The 20,185-nt window shown below is 34.1% G+C and overlaps 1 protein-coding gene across 6 annotated transcripts in view; it reads left to right on the top strand.

Annotated features, from left to right (window-relative positions):
* Positions 1–20,185, top strand: part of LOC142331265 (uncharacterized) — a 106,335-nt gene that overhangs the window by 27,205 nt on the left and 58,945 nt on the right. The window contains exon 4 of one of the 6 annotated variants that reach the window (XM_075377461.1): positions 12,146–14,419. The exons of the other annotated variants lie outside the window; for them this stretch is intronic. Within the exon in view, the coding sequence (XP_075233576.1) occupies positions 12,146–13,726 (1,581 nt within the window). The 3' untranslated portion in view covers positions 13,727–14,419. Of the gene's footprint in view, positions 1–12,145; positions 14,420–20,185 lie in introns of those variants that run through there. 6 annotated transcript variants of the gene reach the window in all.

The following is a 20,185-nucleotide window of genomic DNA, read 5'->3' as shown; positions in this document are numbered from 1 at the left end:
AACACCCTGCAGTGGATCCATCCCACGCAAATTCTCCTGGCCGCTAACACCTTCGCCAACATTGCTGACATCATGACTGTGGCTCTCTTTGTGGCACCAAAGGCTGAACGTAAGGAGGTCACCTTTATATCCTTCATTTTTCCATTATCCCCAATGGCTTCACTGATGGAGTTTAGAAGCTCCACTTCTGTTGTCAATTCCTCCTCAAGATCCTTAATGGTAATGAGGCCTGTCCTACGCGACCCACTTATGATACTCACACCCTCTGGTTTACTAGAGGGTGTGAGTATCGCACATGGGGGTACGAGTATGCTTGGACGATCTTCTTCTGATTTTTTTTTCTTTGTTGGCCCTCACTTTTATATGCAAGGATTCCCCATCACTCATATATCCCCAATCTCTTCCTTGTTCACACAATTATTGATTTTTTTGAGGAGGTTTGCATATATAGCCTCCTCCGCCTTATCACAAGTGTACTGATGGGCTCTGTCAGCTGCAGTGGCTGTTTACTCGCCGCCCCATCTCCTATCGCTTCATCCAGATACATAACCCTATTACCACTATTCCTTCTACCATGGTACTCTAGCACTTTCTTAAGAAGTACGCCTACCTTCTCCATTGAGCCATAACTAACCTCATCATTTATCTCCTGCCTTTTTCTTTGTAACTACTCTCTTCCTAGCCCTAGTGTCCACTACCACCATGTACACCCTGCCCTGGATATCTTCTTTGATGTCCCCTATCAACACTTCTGCTAGGCCTTGTTCCACTACCAGCTGACCCCTCTTCAGCTTAGATTGCCTCACCAGCCTACGCACAGTGACAATCCTTTCTAGCAGTTTCCTACCAAGGCTTGTTCTGTCATCCTCCGCTAAGTCATATGTGACTAAAATATCACCACTGGCCTCAAAGATGGACCCTTTTACCTCTGTATTGTGTTGATAGTTGAACTTAATTTGGTTAATGGACTGTAGAATAAAACACTGAATTGAATATAACTATGATACTAACAACTTTAATAATAGAAGAATATTGACACATTAGCTGGCGACTCGGCTGTATTGTATGACTGCGCACAGCGCACTACCTTATTACTACATGCTACGAGAATAGTTCAGTCTTATGCCACAAGAAGTGACGCAACATACCGTCCACCAGAAATCGATATGATTTCTCAACTAAATAAAATGTTCGATAATTAATTCGCTTAACAAAAATTTTTTTATATAAAGACTTAAAAGAGCATTAGATGATTAAGACATTAAATGGTAATAAACATAAGTAACATAATAATAAACTTATGTAATCTTAAAAAGAATGATAATGAGAAAATTATTAATGAATAAGAACAAAATGTATAAGAAATAAACAATAATAATGTAGAACAAGATGATTATCATCACATAGGTAATACGGTTATACTGTTTAGTTAACATAATATTAGTCACTGGTGGGTAATGGGCATAATTTTGTCACTGGCCTTTTAAACACTCCTAAGGAGTTTCGAACAGTTACCACACGAACTAGATTGTCTGGACCGGGATAAACGTTCTCAACTATTCCCAGCTTCCATTGAAGAGGAGGAATGTTGTCTTCCTTTATTAGCACCAAATTTCCAGGTTTCAGAGATGGTGATTTGGATTTTCATTTAGAGCGTTGCTGGAGCTGAGATAAGTAATCAGCGGACCATCGATGCCAAACATGCTGAACACATCGCTGAACCAACTGCCACCTGTTAAGCCTGTTTATAGGGATGTCAGATAGGTTATGATCTGGCAAGGAAGTAAGCGAACCGCCTACAAGAAAATGTTCAGGTGTCAAAAGTTTTGGGTCGGATGGGTTGCAAGGTAAAGCACATAAAGATTGAGAATTAAGACAAGCTTCAATCTGAGTCAGAACAATATTGAGCTCTTCAAACGTAAAGGCTACATTTCCTACCACACGTTGAAGGTGAAATTTTACTGACTTTACAGCTGCCACCCAAAGGCCTCCAAAGTGAAGGGAATTGGGAGTTATAAAGTGCCACTGAATGCAATTTTCAGATGCAGAGTTTACTATTTTTTGTCTCACGTGGTCAGTATTTAAAAATGAGTACATCGAGCGAAGCAAATTATTTGCGCCCATGAAGTTCGTTCCATTATCGCTATAAATGTTTGAATATAAGACCTCTTCTTGAAGTAAATCTTCTCAGTGCTGCTAAGAACGCAGCAGTTGATAAATCGCTGACTAATTCCAAATGTATCGCCTTTGTAGAAAGACAAATAAATAGAGCGACATAACATTTTGTTTTTATCTTTGAATTTCGCCCACCATGCCGAATTGTCAGAGTTCCGGCGTAATCTATACCAGAGTTCATAAATGGTTTGTATGTTACCTGAGTGCGATGACTAAGCAATTGACCCATTAATTGTTGTGACTGTTTTGCCTTAAACCGGAAGCATAATAGGCACTTGTGCAAAATTGATCTGATGACATTTTTACCATTTATTATCCAGTACCTCTCACGTAATTGAGAATGAACCAATTGAGGTCCTGCATGTAACATTCTCAAATGCTCGTTTATGACTATTACTTTAGTTAGATTGGATTTGGGTGGAAGAATAATCGGATGCTTGCAATCAAATTTCAATTGAGATAGTTGCAATCTTCCTCCTACTCTTAAGCAGTTCGTGCTGTCTAGGAATGGATATAACGAATACAATTTACTATCTTTGGAGATTCTTGAATTGGTGGTCAATTTCTTGATTTCAGTGTGAAAATTATTAATGTTTTGAGTATGTATGGTACAACGTAACAAAGTAGATTCCTTTTCCTTAACCAATAAGACATCTCTATTGATACTATTATCTTTGGTTTTCAAAATTTTTAAAAATCTTATGCAATAAGAAAGCGTATTATCATTTTTTTGTAAAGACGAAAATGAGTCTGATAAATCTGACAAATTTGTGTTTACTGCAAACGAAGTAGATACATTGCGAAGTTCACTTGAACAATCAGCTTCTAAATTAGTTTTATTAAAAGGTTTATGATTCCAGTCTTCTGATGGCTTGTTAAGCCAAGAATGCCCATACCACCATAATTGATTGATCTGTAATTCAAACGCGTCGTTTCCACGAGAAAGTACATCAGCTGGATTTTCATGTGTAGAAACGTGTCCCCAAACACAGCCTTCGGTTAAGTCTTGGATTTCTGAAACGCGATGGCTACGAAAGTCTTCCATTTTGTTGGTAATGCTGATATCCAAGAGAGTACAACTGTAGAATCAGTCCATAAATATATTTTATTTATAGTTAAACAAAGTGCAGGGTTTACACATTTAAGCAAACCTTGCCATCAAGAGTGCTCCACATAATTTCAATCTTGGAATATATTTTTGTTCTACTGGAGCCACCTCTGATTTGGAGCAAAGGAGTTTAACTGATATATTTCCAAAGGTATTAACTGAACTTAAGTATATAAAAGCTCCGTAACCATCCTTTGAACCATCAGAAAATCCATGTAATTGTATATCAAATATTTTTCCAGCACACTTGACTAATCTAGGAATCTTAATTTGCTCGATGAATGAACGTTTTTTACAAATGTCAGACCATTTATTAAGAAGGTTTTCTGGAAGTTTATCGTCCCATTCTAGATTTTGGAGCCATAATTGTTGCATGAATAATTTACACTGCATAATAATTGGACCTAACAGACCAAGGGTATAGAATATTGTAGATATTATGGCCAATACTGATCTTTTGGTAAATGAGTTGTCGATTTTTACATTAGTTGAAAAACATAACGTATCTTGATTGTGGTTCCAAATTAAACCTAATGTGTTGATTCACTCGCTAGAAAAGTTAAATGTATGGTTTGAATCATCGATTTCGGATAAGGATTCCAGGAGAGCTGAGCTGTTAGAGCACCATTTGCGTAGGTCGAATCCCGCTTGCTTTAGAATCGCTGTTATTTCACCTTGCAGTTGCATTGCCTCAGTTAAATCATCAGCACCAGTTTGTTAGTCATCTACATAGAAGTCACGACGTATCACTTCAGAAGCCTTAGGGAATTGTTTTGAGTTTTCATTGACCAGTTGTATAATGCATCTTGTGGCGAGAAATGGTGCGGATGCTGTTCCATATGTTATTGTTTTTAGTTGGTAATAGCCAATTTCTTCTTCACTAGAATTTCGCCATATAATCCTCTGAAGATCATAATCCCTTGGATCAACCAGTATTTGCCTATACATTTTCGCAATGTCGGCGGTCATAGCGTATACATGTGTTCTAAAGCGTAATACTATTAATATTAAGTCTTGCTGCACAGTCGGACCTACCATGAGCATGTTGTTGAGGGATATTCCATTGTCAGCCTTAGTTGAGGCATCAAATACAACTCGTAGTTTGGTGGTACTACTGGTTTGCTTGAACACTGCATGATGTGGTTGATAGTATGGTCTCTCAAAGGTATCATTGCATGTCAAAGCATCGTTTTTTGTTGGTTGTTCAATTACCTGCATGTGATAGAGTTCAAGATATTCCTACATAAAATTGCCATAGTCCTCCTTAAGATAAGTGACTTTGTTTAATTTCCTCACTAATAACAAGAATCTGCGATGCGCATTGTCAAAAGAATCGCCAAGGGGTGTACGGTTTTGTCGTCTGGGTAATCTAACAATGAATCTGCCATCTTATTTCGCTTGAGGTTTTCCAGAAAATGTTGTTCACACATCCTTTCTTCTTTGGTGCGAGGAGTAGTTTTAATCTCCTCCAGTTCCCAAAATTGTTTTAACTGATTTTGAATATTTAGTTCTGAATTAATAAATAGTGACGTTATCTTAGGCGGGTTTTCATTTTCATCTGTTGATGGTAATCTACCTGCGACTATCCAACTTAATGTGGTTTCTTGAATGACTGGGAAGTTCTCAGTTTTCTTTATTTGACCCTTCTTCATTAAATGTAAATACAATTCAGATCCTATCAATATGTCTATATTACCGGGTGTGTTAAAATGATAATCCGCGAGTTTTACGAATTTTGGAAGGTTCCACGTACTCGTATTGATGGGTTCGGAGGGCATAGAACTTGTAATACAAGGTAATACAAAACATTTAATTGTAGTAGCATATTCTTGATAATTTGAATGTAACTGAATGGTAACACTGTATTTTACGGTGCCTGAGATGTTATTTATTCCATGAATTGGTAGATTTTCCCGTTCACGCTTTTGCTTTAAACGCTGAACCGTGTCTTCAGTAATGAAGTTCGCTTGCGAGCCTGCATGAAGCAACACCCTGCAAGGCTGTAGTGTTTTTTGTGAATCCTTGACACCAACTATAGCAGTGGCTAGTAAAACTCGTGTCGCGCTCTGAATCATTAAACTGCAATAGTTATTGTAAATGTTTGGGTCAACTTGAGCTACCCCTTTAACTGTCTTCTGTTTATCCTTAGAAATGGTATTAGATTCCTTAACTTGAGAGAATGCATTGTCGTGCAAGATTGAATGATGTTTATGCTTATAGTATTTACAATAATGAGAATTATAACATTCTTTGACATTGTGATTACTATTAAGACAGTTAAATGTGCTTTTTGACAAATGATATTCTACCATTTACTGGCAACTTAAGAAAATTCATACATTTATAGGGTAAATGAGGTTGCTTACAGTAAAGACATTCCGATTTTGCTATACTAACCGCATGAGCATGAATTTTCTGGGAAGACTTAAAGTCTTTGTCTCGCTTAAATTGATTGTATTGTTTCGTGCAATGCGAATCTACTGAATATTTTTGGGAATTGTTGCCTTGGGACACTGAAACAGAACTTTCTAAGATTTGTCTGCGCCTTTCTAGGAAACTGATAAACTGATCGATATTTGGGAAGGTATCAGCCGATATGGTGGATTCCCAGACCTGTAGAGTTGCTTGGTCTAAGCGCTGGACAAATAATTGGGTTAAAACTAGTTCTGCATAATTAGTCTCGAGTTTTAATGCCTTTAACGCATTTATATTTCTTGATATTGTATCAATAAAATTAGATATGTCAGATGCCGATTCTTTTGGAATACTCTGAACATTAAGTATTTCACGAGCATGTTTTGAAACTATGAGTCGCTTCTTGGTAAACCTAGTTTCGAGCAATTTCCAGGTGACTGTATAATTATCAGCTGTGACCGATAAATTTTTGATTATTTGTAGAGCGGAATCAGTTAACGATGATGTTAAGTAATGAAATTTTTAAATTACCGTTAAATTTTCGTTGTCATGAACTACTGCACGGAAAAATTCATTAAACGTTAACCAGTCTTCATAAGAACCATTAAATTTCGGCAAATCTATTTTTGGAAGAATAATAGATTTATCTCTTTTATAATTGCTGCAGTTAGAATTTAAGATTTTTTGTAACTTTGATTTAAGAATAAGAAATATTTCTTCCACTTCTTCCCTATCTGCCTTCCCTATCTATCTTCACTTTCGTGGTTAAGTTCTAAAAAGGTTTCCACCTCATCATATGTATGCCAAGTTGTTTCTAAATGATCCAGTTTGACCTTTACTAAATCAAGATCTTGGTTTTCACAGTCTAAAGACTCTACAAATGTTTTTATGCGCGTAATAGAGCCTTTAAATGTACCTCGTTTACGCCTGTTTTGTTTCATTTGGGTTTCAAAATCTGCATTTTAGTCAGTTTGAATAATACAAGACGTAATCAATAACAAGTTTGAATAATTGCGATAACAAATAAATACTAACAAATAATAAACTAAGGAAATGATGATGAATGAAAGGAATATATTTATATGATAAATAGGTTTGGTAGTTTTAAATTGATAATGGTAATTTGTAATTGGGGTTACGTAAGGATTTGAGATAAACAAGGTGTACATACTGATGTAAGTAAATAAGGATAATTAACATAGTATAAACAGGCATTAACAAATTAACAATACTGTGATAAGAGTGGCAGTCAGCTTACCGATAACGCCTGACACGGCGATGAAATGTAGGCTGTATCAACACTGCCGATGTGATGTCTGGAGATGGCCTAGTAATAGTGATATTCGTATATATATAAATATGAATTATATCGATAGTAATATGCATATACGTAATATTCGTATATTTTTACAAAAATACAGCATTCAGATTATTGATTATTTATACCGCTCCTAATTCATAGCCATTGTTCCGTCTTTGAATAACAACACAAATACTATAGAACAGATATTGAGCAGATACAAACTATAAAATCGAGTGCTCAAACTGTAAAATAAGTGTATAATTTAATAATTTGATTTATCCAAAATGAAGTATTAACTGTTCAGTCAACTGATAAACAAATGAATTTACGTTGCAGATTTTTCTTTTTTCTGGATAGAATGATAGTCTAAACTTAGCATCATAGCACTAGTCACTTACGATTTGAAGAAATTGGATCATATTTTCACTGATAAACATCCGGTCGCTAGACCAATATGTATTGTGTTGATAGTTGAACTTAATTTGGTTAATGGACTGTAGAATAAAACACTGAATTGAATATAACTGTGATACTAACAACTTTAATAATAAAAGAATATTGACACATTAGCTGGCGACTCGGCCGTATTGTATGACTGCGCTTAGCGCACTAACTTAATACTACATGCTACAAGAATAGTTCAATCTTATGCCGCAAGAAAATTGAGGAGGTTGTTGCGTCTTTGACGCAACAACCTCCTCAATTTTTAAAGCACTCCCCTGACCAGGGGGAGCCCTCAGGGCTCCGTTCTTGATCCCTTGATGTGGAACCTGGTATTCAACGAATTTTTGGGTCTGACATTCTTGGAAGGGGTTACGGCCCAGGCTTTTGCCGATGACTGTCTCCTGTTAGTTTGTGGTAACTCATGACCGCAGCTACAAGACCGAGCGCAGGTGGCTTTGTCAACCGCAGAGGGCTGGATGGACATTCAGAGTTTAAGGATTTCTGTTCCCAAGAAAGCAATCAGTTGAGTTTGAGTTCATAAGTACCTAGGTGTTTTTTTTTATGAAAATTTGCTGTTTAGCAACCATATTAGGCAAGTAGTGGCGGACACCATATCTGTGATGCACAAGTTTAGGAGGATTACTTGAAAGGATTACGGACTGTCGGCTGTCATTTGTACATGGTGTATTGAGGTGTCTTTGAAAGTATGACCTATTACACAGCGTCTGTTTGGGCGCATAGCTTAGAAAGAAATTGATCACTTATTCAAAATTTAAGGAGTGCGCAGAGCCTTAATTGTATGCACTGGTGTTTTTAAAACAATCTCCTATGAGACTACCACCGTATTGGGAAAGGCTCTTCCAATCAATTCAGTGGTAAAAGAAGGTCGGGTGGCCATATGGAAGAGGCAGGGAGGCCGAGGTATTTGGGATGTGATTTTGGGCTGGGCCTGTACCGGAGCAGAATGGTGATCTCAATGCACCGGTTCTAAATTTCAAACAGTTGCCCATCTCCCACTTGCGGAGGAAGCTTTACAGCCTCACGATGGAAGCATGGCAGCAAGAATGGCATGCCACGACTAAGGGAAGATCCTTGTATAAGTTTATACAGGATTTGGGGGAATGGTATGCCTCTCCTTCATTTTTTAAGGCCATGGGAGATCGAGTGCTCTCCAACCATGTAAATTTAAACCAATATTTGTTTTGGTTCCGTCTGGCAGCTGATGAACTCTATGTCTACGGGGAGATCCAGTTGAACACATATTGTTCGACTGCCCAGCTCTTAGAAAAATCTTGAATTGCTGTCTTTGATGAGATAAATTTAATTATTGATAGTCATATATGTTTTAGTAGTTGATTGGGTGCATCTACCCATTTTAGTATATATGACAAGTGAGCGGTGGGTCATGCAAGTGAGTGGTATGATATCACGCTTATTCCACTCATACTTTTAGGTTAGCTCTAGGAGCTAGTTAGGACACTGGTCGCTAAACTGTTTCATGGGTCAGTAGCTGTTTGTGGCACAGACATTTGGTCTTATGCTTTAGGGCGACCGAATGGGGTGTTGGCAAGAGAAATGCAAAGCAAACCAAACCAACTCCCCTGACCACCTCCTGATAACCAGGTCCAAGACTTCCTCATCTGGCACACCCTCCTCTATCTATGACAACAGCTGTCTGTTGACGGCTCTCGTAATTTGTGTAGCTGCATCCTTCAACGGTTCAGCACTACTGCATACTCCTATAAGTACGGGCTGCAATAATGCATACAACTCTTTTATCACAGTTTCCACAACTCTCGCTCTCACTGACCAGAACTACGTACTCCTTAATTTCTCTTTTGGTGTTTGTGTACTGGCGACAAAGTTCTATCAGTCTGGTAATGGGCTCTAAAATGATATTAATGGCATTCATCTAGGACATCATTATCTAACTGAGGAATTAGAAAATTTTGAAGCATTTCCAGATAAATGATACTATTTATGATTTCCTCCTAGAAGAAGAATGGGCCATATAGTCTAGGTTTGCTTAGGCCCTAAAAAACATTGACCCTAGAGCCATCACAAATGTGCTGCAAAGTTTCATGAGTGTTTTCGCTACCCCAAATTTTGGCAGTGATGATTGCCTTGCCACTGATGTGAAACAATAACTCGTCATTAAAAATTACAGTGTCTAAAAACGATCGTTGTCTGCAGTTCATTTTCACACAAAATTGCAGCCAAGCAACTTCTTCATCATCTATAATTTGTTAATCCATGGTTATTTTATATGGCTTCAAGTGCAACAATTGTTTACATTATACGCACCAGTCAGTTATTTATGGAATGCCAGTCTCATGTGACACACATCTAGTTGATTACTTCAGACTACGTGCAAAGCTTTCTCTGAGTTGTTCCACAGCAACTAGAGACACGAGTGCTCTGTTGATTTTGTATGTTTAACAGAATGACCTGCCTCAATGAAGGTTTGGTGTCAAGAGTAAATTGAATGCCTATTAGGTGGAGCCCCACTGTAGTACTCTGAAATTTATGTTGAACTACAGTTGCTAACTGCAAATCATGAAACCAGAACACAGCAAGCATGTTCCACACCAGTAAATGCATCCATTTTTAACAATACTGGTGGATGAACTTGATACTATTGAACTATGCAAGTCAAAACTTGATGTATTTTGCTATTAAATGAGATCTTAACTGAACATCTAAGTTATCTCAATATTTTTTAATTGTTTTTAAAACCCTTTTTGAATCGCCCAGTATATCAGTATTACTATTATCAATTTATTCAAATACAAACAAATGTCAATAAAAATATGTAACTACTTATGATAGTTGTCTTGCTTTTAAATGAAAGAAATGTAGAAACATGTGCTTACTAATGTATCATTTATTATGCTCATAGTTTTTCTTCAATCCTAATTTTTTAGAGAATGGTTTTTCAGTTTCTTATGGTTCTTGTAAATCTTTAACATAAAAAAGGTTTGATCAAATAAGATGCAGAGTTTTTTTAATTTCCCTGTCTGTATTAAGTCCAGTTGTGACAATTTTTTGTTAAGGACACTTTAACATATGTTTACATATGTAGCCAAATTGGATGCTTAGTTTACTGTTGGGGTTTTTGAAAAAGTTATATGTGTTTTGTATGGTTGGCGATTTTTAACTTGTTGAAAAAATAGAACAAAGAATTTGCATTAAATTTTGCTTTAAGAATAAAGTGCAGCACTGCAATGGAAATGTTGAATGTTGCTTTTGGCAATTTTTCTATGAATAAAACAAGTGTTTACAAGTGGTACAAATGTTCCCAAGAGGACGTGAAGATGTTAAAGATGATGGGTGCCATTGATGTCCCAGCTCATTAACAATGATGACAACATTGAAACACTGAAGAAAATAATTATAGACAATCACTGATTCACTATCAGAGAGTCAATAAGGATTACTATCTGGAAGTTCTATGCTGTTTGAAGTAATCTGAAGAAAATGCCCAGATTTGAGGCAAAACAATTCATGGCAATTTCACCATGACAATGCACCTTCTCACACTTCACTGCTTGTTCCTGAATTTTTGGTCAAAGACAACATTGGTATGATGCCTCAGCCCCTTTGTATTCGCCAGACACGGCCCCCTGTGACTTCTTTCTATTCCCTAAGCTGAAAAGTGTTCTTTCCACACTGTTCTTTTTACAGTGTTAATTTTTAGTGTTTTTTTTTTTTTTTAGTTTCAGAATGCTAGATGTTATTATCCGTGTGTAGGCATGAGGCATAGTTTATTTATAGATTCATTTATTGGTATATTTTTTAATTCAAATTAACTTGTTTTAATCCTTTAGCTATCCAAATATTTTTTTTTTAATTTATCTGAGTACAGAAGTGTTTGAATGAGATATTTAATAATCTTTATAAACAACATAAAAACTATTAGTGTAATTTTATTTATGGTTTATGCAGAATACGCACTCATAAGAAGAATATACATTAAAAAGAAGATACTTCTAAATATAAGTGCGTATTTGTGCTGTCTGTAACTGAAAAAGAGATCATTTTTATCATACTTGTGTAAGAAACAGATATATGTTCATGTACAGATTTTTTTTTGTTTGTGTTGACTTGTTTTGTTATTGATAGTTTTATAATTAAAAAAATTTAAAGTAAAAATAATAATAACTCTTACAGTGAATTAAATAGTAAATAAACTATTTTTACAGTTCTGTAGCAGTGTTGTAATAAAAACAACAATTATATGCAAGAGGGAAATGTTTATGCTTACAGTGTTTATTTTAGAAAACACGAATGTGTTTATTTATTTTTCATAAAAGTTTTCAAGTGAGTAGATTTCTTTTACTAATACCAAACAGAAAAATTAAATAGACTAAGAACATAATAATTGGTAATAACATAAAAAATGAAAAGAAGCACACCATTAAGTTAAGAATTTAAAACAAAGTTCATACAATATAGTTTATAAAACAAAATTAGTAAGCAGATGCATTTATTTACCTTATTTCCAGTTAAATTTGTGAAATATTAACATTCTTAAAAATAATATTGTATGTCTGTTTTTTTTAAAGAGATTGGACTAGGCATAAATATGAAAAAAGAAGGTTAAAAATACTAATTTAATCTGTTGAATTTTGGTATCTAAAGGGAGAGGGGGTGTAGATAATTGTCACATCTAAATATTGTATTAAATTTTTTTTTTGCAGGATTTTGGTATAGAAACAGTTGAAAGAATCTCTCAGATCACTGAAAAAAAACCTAAAAAAAGAATACACTGTGGTGACTGTTCAAATACATTTTTAAATAATGTTGAGTACAGTAAACATGATTGTTTAAATAGTTACATTCATATTAATGAGAAAAAATTCAATTGTAAATTTTGTCAAAAGTGTTTTACTCGACGTTCTAATTTGAAGATACATCTTTCTGTTCATACTGGTGAAAAAAAAATTTTGTGTAATGTTTGTCAAAAGTCTTTTACTCATCAATCTACTCTGAGGAAACACCTTTCCATTCATACTGCTGAAAAAAAATTTTCATGTAATGTTTGTCTGAAATCTTTTACATATAGATCTACTTTGAAGAAACATTTTTCCATTCATACTGGTGAAAGAAAATTCACATGTAATGTTTGTCAAAAGTCATTTGCTCGAAATTCTACTTTGAAGATACATTTTTCTACTCATACCGGTGAAAAAAAGTTTACCTGTAATATTTGCCAAAAATCTTTTACTCATAGTTCTACTTTAAAGACGCATCTCTCTGTTCATACTGGTGAGAAAAAATTCAGATGTAATGTTTGTCAGAAGTCTTTTGCCTTAAGTTCTACTTTGAAGATACATTTTTCCACTCATACTGGTGAAAAAAAATTTACATGTAATATTTGTCATAAGTCCTTTACTCATAGTTCAACTTTGAAGAAACATGTTTCCATTCATTCTGGTGAGAAAAACTTTACATGTAATGTTTGCCAGAAGTCTTTTGCTCTGTGTTCTTCTTTGAATATACATCTTTCTACTCATACTGGTGAAAAAAAGTTCACTTGTTACTTATGTGAGAAATCTTTTACTCAGCTGTCTACTTTAAAGACGCATATCTCCATTCATACTGGTGAGAAAAAGTTCACCTGTAATTTTTGTCAAAAGTCTTTTAGCGATGGTTGTAACTTTAAAAGGCACCTTTCTATTCATACTGGTGAAAAAAAATTCACATGTAATTTTTGCCAGAAATCTTTTAGTCAGTCGTCAACTTTGAAGACACATCTTTCCATTCATACTGGTGAAAAAAAATTCACGTGTGATTTTTGTCAAAAGTCTTTTAGGGATAGTTCTAACTTTAAGAGGCATCTTTCCATTCATATGGGTGAAAAAAACTACACATGTAATATTTGTCAAAAATCTTTTACTCATAGTGCTACTTTGAAGACACATCTTTCAAATCACACTGCTGAGAAAAAATTCTTATGTAAATTTTGTCAAAAGGGTTTTAATCACAATAGCCAGTTAAAGAGACACCTTCCTATTCATACTGGTGAGAAAAAATTCACTTGTGTATTTTGTGAAAAGTCTTTTAGTGATAATTCTAATTTAAAGACACACCTTTCTATTCACACTGGTGAAAACAAATTCAAATGCAATTTCTGTAACAAATCATTTAATGTGAGTTCCTATTTAAAGAAGCATCTTTCTATTCATACTACTGAGAAAAAATTCACATGCAATTTTTGTCACAAGGCTTTTAATCTGAGTTCATATTTAAAGAGACACCTTTCTATTCATAATCAATAAAAAAATTAAAATAATTTTTAATAATTTAGGCAAACAAGCCCAAAATGATATTCCTGCAGAATCATGGAAGGATTTTGTTGGACAACATGTGGAAAAAATAGAAGAATACACAAACGCTTGGATCAGAAAGTAAACAAGACAAATTTTGTAGGAAAGAGATGCAATGGTACAAGTCAAATTGAAATAAGAAGCTCTTAGTTGACTTCTCTAATGGCGTAATCGAATTTGGTTGGTAGTATGGAGTTTTTCACATAAATCTCCCAAGATTTCTGGTTGAGCGGCGAAGCAAGTGATCACTTTAACACATTAACTGCTACTATAAAATTGTATGTTCACTATCCAGGCTATTTCTTTTAGTAAAATTTATCCCACGTGCTGATGTACGTTTTTCTGGAGAAAGGATCTAGGATCTAAACGTGGCAGTTATATATACTTTCGACATATTTTTATTACAATTCCTATTAATTTTTGAGAAAAAGGGTGCATGCATTGAGCGCGTGGAATGCGCTCAGCAGTTGCATTTTTACTTGAACTAGTTACCGTACTTCTCCACATGCCTCGCATATGCTTTGTAGCTCCATGCTGTGCATTTGTTTTTATTTTAGTATTAGTAGGGAAACTTTTTTTGTAAATAATATACAACTATTTTTGTAAGTGATATTTTACAAATAATAATAAAAATTTTAAATAGAATTTTATATTTATTTATTGGTAGAAAAGTAACACTGCCTTACTTCAAATGAAATACGTATTTGAATTTCTGTACATAAACTTGCAATCTTAAAATTATAATTGAGTTTATACAAAACATTATAATACAATATATCCATAGCAAATTATATTCATTTTTATTCAGTAAGATTAGACATTGAAAATGTAATTATAAATGAAGTCTTAAAATTACAAATAGTCATTTAGTCTACTATTTAAAATTAACATTAAATACATCGTATTTTTCCTAAAATAATAAATAAATCATTATTTTACCATTACAAAAGTAATATTAAAAATGTGTAATCAATTTACATAGTGGAATAACTAGTCAATACAGAAAAATGCACTATAGTTAAAAAATATATGTTAGCTAGTATAATTTTTTCCCACAAATACATGAATGTATTGGAACAAAATAAAATGAATTACTTTAAAAAACTTTCAAAATATTGTTAAATTATTCGTTTTTTATAATTAATGAATTTTAATATTTGTGAAACTTCCTAAAACACTGTTCTAAACGAAATTTTGGATTGTTAGGGTAGTGCGATCATATATAGAGTCTAATCTTTTACTATATTTTTGCGTGCAATATTTACATTGCTTTCTTTTTGTTTTACTATTAGCTCCTTTTGACAAATGAACTGCTTAGTAAACAATTGCTGGTGATATTGCAGCAATATACATGGACATTTTCATTTCCGGCAGCTGCGTTTAACAAATTTTTAATTGAAAATCATGTACAACTAGTTTTTTCCAGAATACTTATTGAACAAAAAACAACTATTTATTGGGGACATTTAAAACAAATATGTGAGTTCCTAATTTTTGTTACCATCTTAAGGATTTGTGTGAAGATGGGTAATACGGCAGCTACTGAACTTGCCTGTCCACCCCTTTAATATTTTTATTATGTTGTAAAATTAATTTTTTTTTTACAGTTTCTCCTCTTTTATTCACAAAATCTTCCAGCTCCCCTCCAAATTCACTTGATAATGCCAGGATATTTCATTTGTCTTTCCACTTGCTTATGCAGATGCCTTTCTTATTATAATAGCTTATGGGTTCACTCGATTTAATTCTGCTTGTAGTACTGACTGTGTAATTCCTTTTCTGCTTGCATCTAAAGTTCCTGTGCAATATATGCTGGAATCTAACAATTCTTCAGCTAGTTGTACACTATTATAAAAATTGACCATGTACAAGATCTTTTTTTGTTTCTGCCAGTTCATGGACAACTTTTTTGGTATGTCCCTTACCACCTACTTATACGTCTCCTGATCCTCCATGCACATGCAATTTTTGAACTATCCCATTGGGTTCTGCTAAGACACAGTTTTATGCATATGTGTTTTGTATTTATAAACTGTCTAAAGATAAGTTGGCCACACCAAAGAAACGGATTCGTCTAGTGACAGTGTATTAGATTGTGCATAAATTTCTTCCATTTTATTATTAAAATGATCCATTACATAACTAATTTTTTTCAATCTGTCTTTTCCATACTTCACTGGAAAATAAAGACATTTTAATATTAATAAAAATCTGTCACAGCCTAAAATGTTTGTGAAAGGAAAATGAAACAAATAATGGCGCTTCCAATAGTCGTTAAACCTGTTAAGTTTAATTATACCCATCAAGTATAATAAACCAAAAAATTATTTTATCTCGTAAAGTGAAATAGCTTTCCATTATGTAATATGTGAAAAGTCATTAATACTTTATGACAAAACCTCTACTGCCTAATCATTGCTTGAATCTACAATAACTTGTAAAAACTTGTCAGTCAGATATAATTGTTAATAATTTATGGGTTCAGATTCACGAGTCTTAATTTTCAGTCCAGCTCTACCCATAAAAGGAATTTGTAATCTTTGAACAGGGGGTTTTCACTTCGAACTGTTTCTGAAGGAAGTGGTGGTTGAGATGGAGTAGATTTTCAAACTTGACTTACCGCTGGCTCTGGTGTCAGGTTCAAAGGTTCTGTGGCTCCAGGCCCCGCAGGAACAAATTCTTCAAACATTGCATAGTGCTCCTTTTCGATGAGAGGTGAACTCAAATGTATAATTACATCATTCAAGGTTTCAAAATCCACATCTTCTTTGTCATTTTCAAATTGTTGTTAGTCAAAATAGTGTCATCGTCATTGAATCATTTTCCAGAATATCTCGCAAATTGTCTATGGAATACACATCTTTCACTTACACCTTTCTTTTTCTGGATGTTGATGGCTGTTCATCCATTATAAAAAGAAGCATTAAAAGTAAAGTTGTTAAAATACTGATACAATTAAAAGGAAAATAGAATTTAAAAAGTAAGTATAAAAATGTTACATCTTATATAAGAAACAATAGAAAGAAAATTAGAAGATTACTTATAAATACATTTATGTAATTAAATTTATAATTATAATTAAATAAATAAAATTTAATTAAGTTGTAACATAAAATCAAACAGCTATGTATAATTGATTTTATTGAAGTTTATAAATGCAATTTACTTGCTCTTGAGCTACCACATCATAGCCCAAATTTAGTACCTTGTATTGCCACTCTTTTATTATGCTATATTTTAATTACTATAATAATAATAATTGAAATACCGTGTAAAAATAAGTTCTGCAACAGCAACAAAAAGTACAAGAGAAAAATTGTGTTAATTGTACTTTCTTACCTGTATGAGAAAGGAGAAATTGAGAAATCCGGTAAAATTTTGCAGTACCAAAATATTAGGAACGAAGTGTACACAGTACACAGCAGTAGAACAAATCTTTTGCAAGTGCTACAACAAAGAATTAAATAGTAACTGATTTGCTTTGAATGTTTATTATACATAAAATATAACAACTAACATTACACTCTATGCATGCGGGAAGCATGACGCCATGATTTCATAAGCACATGCTGAGCGCGGGAGAAGCCAGTCATAACAAAACTGATTTATGCACCAGGCGTGTATTTAACATTGAAAGTGCTAACATTTTATGCTATGTAAATACTGGTAAAAAAATTAAGCACGGTGGATAGATATCTTTCCTCATGGCTTGTTCATATTTGCATCAGGATGTGTATAGATTATTTTTCTTAAATTAAAAAGTGATAAATGTTTGTTTCTCCAGGTTTTAGAGGCATGAGCAGGTTGCTTTCTTTCCACACTTATAAAATATCATAGCATTTCAAATGCTGATAATATATATATTGCTTTTGTATTTCATAATGAGCTCATCACTTAAGATGTATTTATGACTAAGTGCATACAATTGTCTTGACTAAAATATAGACAATGGGTCTTGTAATTCTTTGTTAAAGTAAAAAAATTTCCAATAAACTGATCATGGTTTATAGAAATAGTAGTAAAGAATGATACAATGAAATCATAATCCAACGCACATGCTGAAAAAACTATAAACTGTGTGGTGGGTTCTTCATCACTTACTTTATTTTGTTCTTATCCATTGATCATTCATTGCAGTCAGTCGCTATGAAGTGGCAAATCTCTGATTTTAATAACACAAGTATTATTTTTTGACATATGCCAATGACAATGGTATATGTTGACATCCATCAGTGCTTCTCAGTATCGATGATTCATAAATGTACAAGTAAAAGTTCCTTGCTGTTATTTGAAGATAATATTTTACAAAATGTTAAATATTACAAAAATAATCACATTAGTTAAAAAAAAACATACTTTAGGTGAAATGATGAAAAATTATGCCACAAAAGATGGTTCTATAAAACTATTAGAAAAAATGTTGATTTTTCTTATATAACTAGAATTACAATTATTTAGAAATAATTTTCAAACGGTTGTACATACATTTTTAGGGTAAAAAGTTTTTGTTTAAAAAATTATGTTAGGGTAAGTTACTTGAGTTATCTAGGGATAAATTTTGAGCTTAATTTTTTATTGTAGAAATTAATTAGAAACTTGAGTATTAATTAAAGTTTGTAAATTGAAGTTATTTCTATTTTTCAAATATAGTGAAACTCACTCGCCTATTATAATTTGTTCTCGAATCTTACTCGTACTGCGAAACATTCATTAAGCAAAAGAATTTTTATCATAGGAATCAAGTAAAATACGAGGTGCGATAATAAAGTAATGAGACTGATTTTTCTTTGCAAGATGTGGCAACCCTGCAGCTTGCGTAGGCACACCATCTTCGACCTTGGTCTATAAGCTACTTCTAGTCCAAGCGGCACATTGATGCAACTGCTCAGTCGTGAGTTGTGCTGTAATAAGTGAACACGTGTAATAAGAGACACAACATATGTTCACTTATTACAGCACAACTTAGCACAGCTTATAGACCAAGGTCAAAGATGGTGTGCCTACGCAAGCTGCAGGGTTGCCACATCTTGCAAAGAAAAATCAGTCTCATTACTTTATTGTCGCACCTCGTATAGGATAATACATTCCATTCCGAAAAAAAAAATACTCAAACAGATTTATAATACATCCTTTTTTACAAGAAAAATGGCAAAACAAATGTCTAAAGACATTTGTTTTTGCCTGCACCAAATTTGGCGAAAATGAGACACAGCATTATCATTAAATAAATTTGTAGTGCACATAGTGCCTTATTAGGGTGATGCTTCTCAACATACGGTGCAACAGTTTTCCATGCTTTCAGCATCTCTGTTATTTCACTGGAAGGTTGTTGCTCTACTGAGGCTATCTCCTCCACAACTCATGCTGTAAAACAGAATGCAACTCACAAGCTTTTTGGTGCTACCTCAAAACAATACTTGAAGAGCGATTTAGTGTAAAACTTTTTAAAATTTGAAATGACCTGCTGGTCTGTGGGCTGCAGTGAAGGGTGGTGTCAGGGGGCAGGAACTGGATCTTGATGAATTCAGATTCTTCAAGGAGTTATCTTCTAGGCCTGGAGGATGTGCAGGAGTATTGTCCATAACAAGCAAGGCATGAAGTGGGAAATTCATTTCAAGCAGATTTTTTTTTCAGACGGACCAAACACTTCATTGATCCCTCTGTAAAAAGATAATGTGTCATCCAAGCCTTGTTGTTGGACCTCAACAACAAGACAACATGACATTTAGCCTGCTCTTCTAGACTTTATACTTCCTGAAGGCTTGTGGATTGTCTGAATGGTAAACAAGCAATGATTTAATTTTCAAATTACCACTTGCATTTGCACAAAACAACAGCTTGAGACGATCTTTCATTGGCTTGTGTTCCGGCAATACCTTCTCGTCTGCTGTAATATAAGCTCACTTGGGCATCTTTTTCCAGAAGATATCCATCTCATCACAATTAAAAACCTGCTATGGCAGATAACCATCAGAATTCACAAACTTCTTAAATACATCGATGAAGTTTTCGGCTGACTTTGTCAACTTTTTGCTTCTCCGTGCCTCGCAACACTTGATGCTGGTTCTTCTCTTAAACTTTTCGAACCACCCACACAGCTTATCTTGATTGTTTCTTTTTCATTCATTGATGATTCTGGAGTCTTCTTAATGAGGTCAGCAAGAATTAGTTTCACCTACTCACAAATTATGTTTTCGTTAATAGTGTCGCCTCGCATTTGCTTCTCGTCGATCCATATGAAAAGCAATCTTTCAACATTGTCAAGAATACATGGCCGTTGCATAGAAATTCTTGTGACACCTTTGAAATATCAGTCTCTTTAATCTTGAACTTGTCTTTGAGGATAGTGCAAATCGTTGATGTAGACAGATTGTGTGTGATTGCTAGGTCAACCACGCTCACACCTTGTTT

Source organism: Lycorma delicatula, chromosome 1 (genome assembly GCF_047948215.1).
Source record: "Lycorma delicatula isolate Av1 chromosome 1, ASM4794821v1, whole genome shotgun sequence".
Taxonomy (NCBI): Eukaryota; Metazoa; Arthropoda; class Insecta; order Hemiptera; family Fulgoridae; genus Lycorma; species Lycorma delicatula.
Note: the sequence above shows the minus strand (reverse complement) of the source record. Positions and strands in the feature narration are given on the sequence as shown.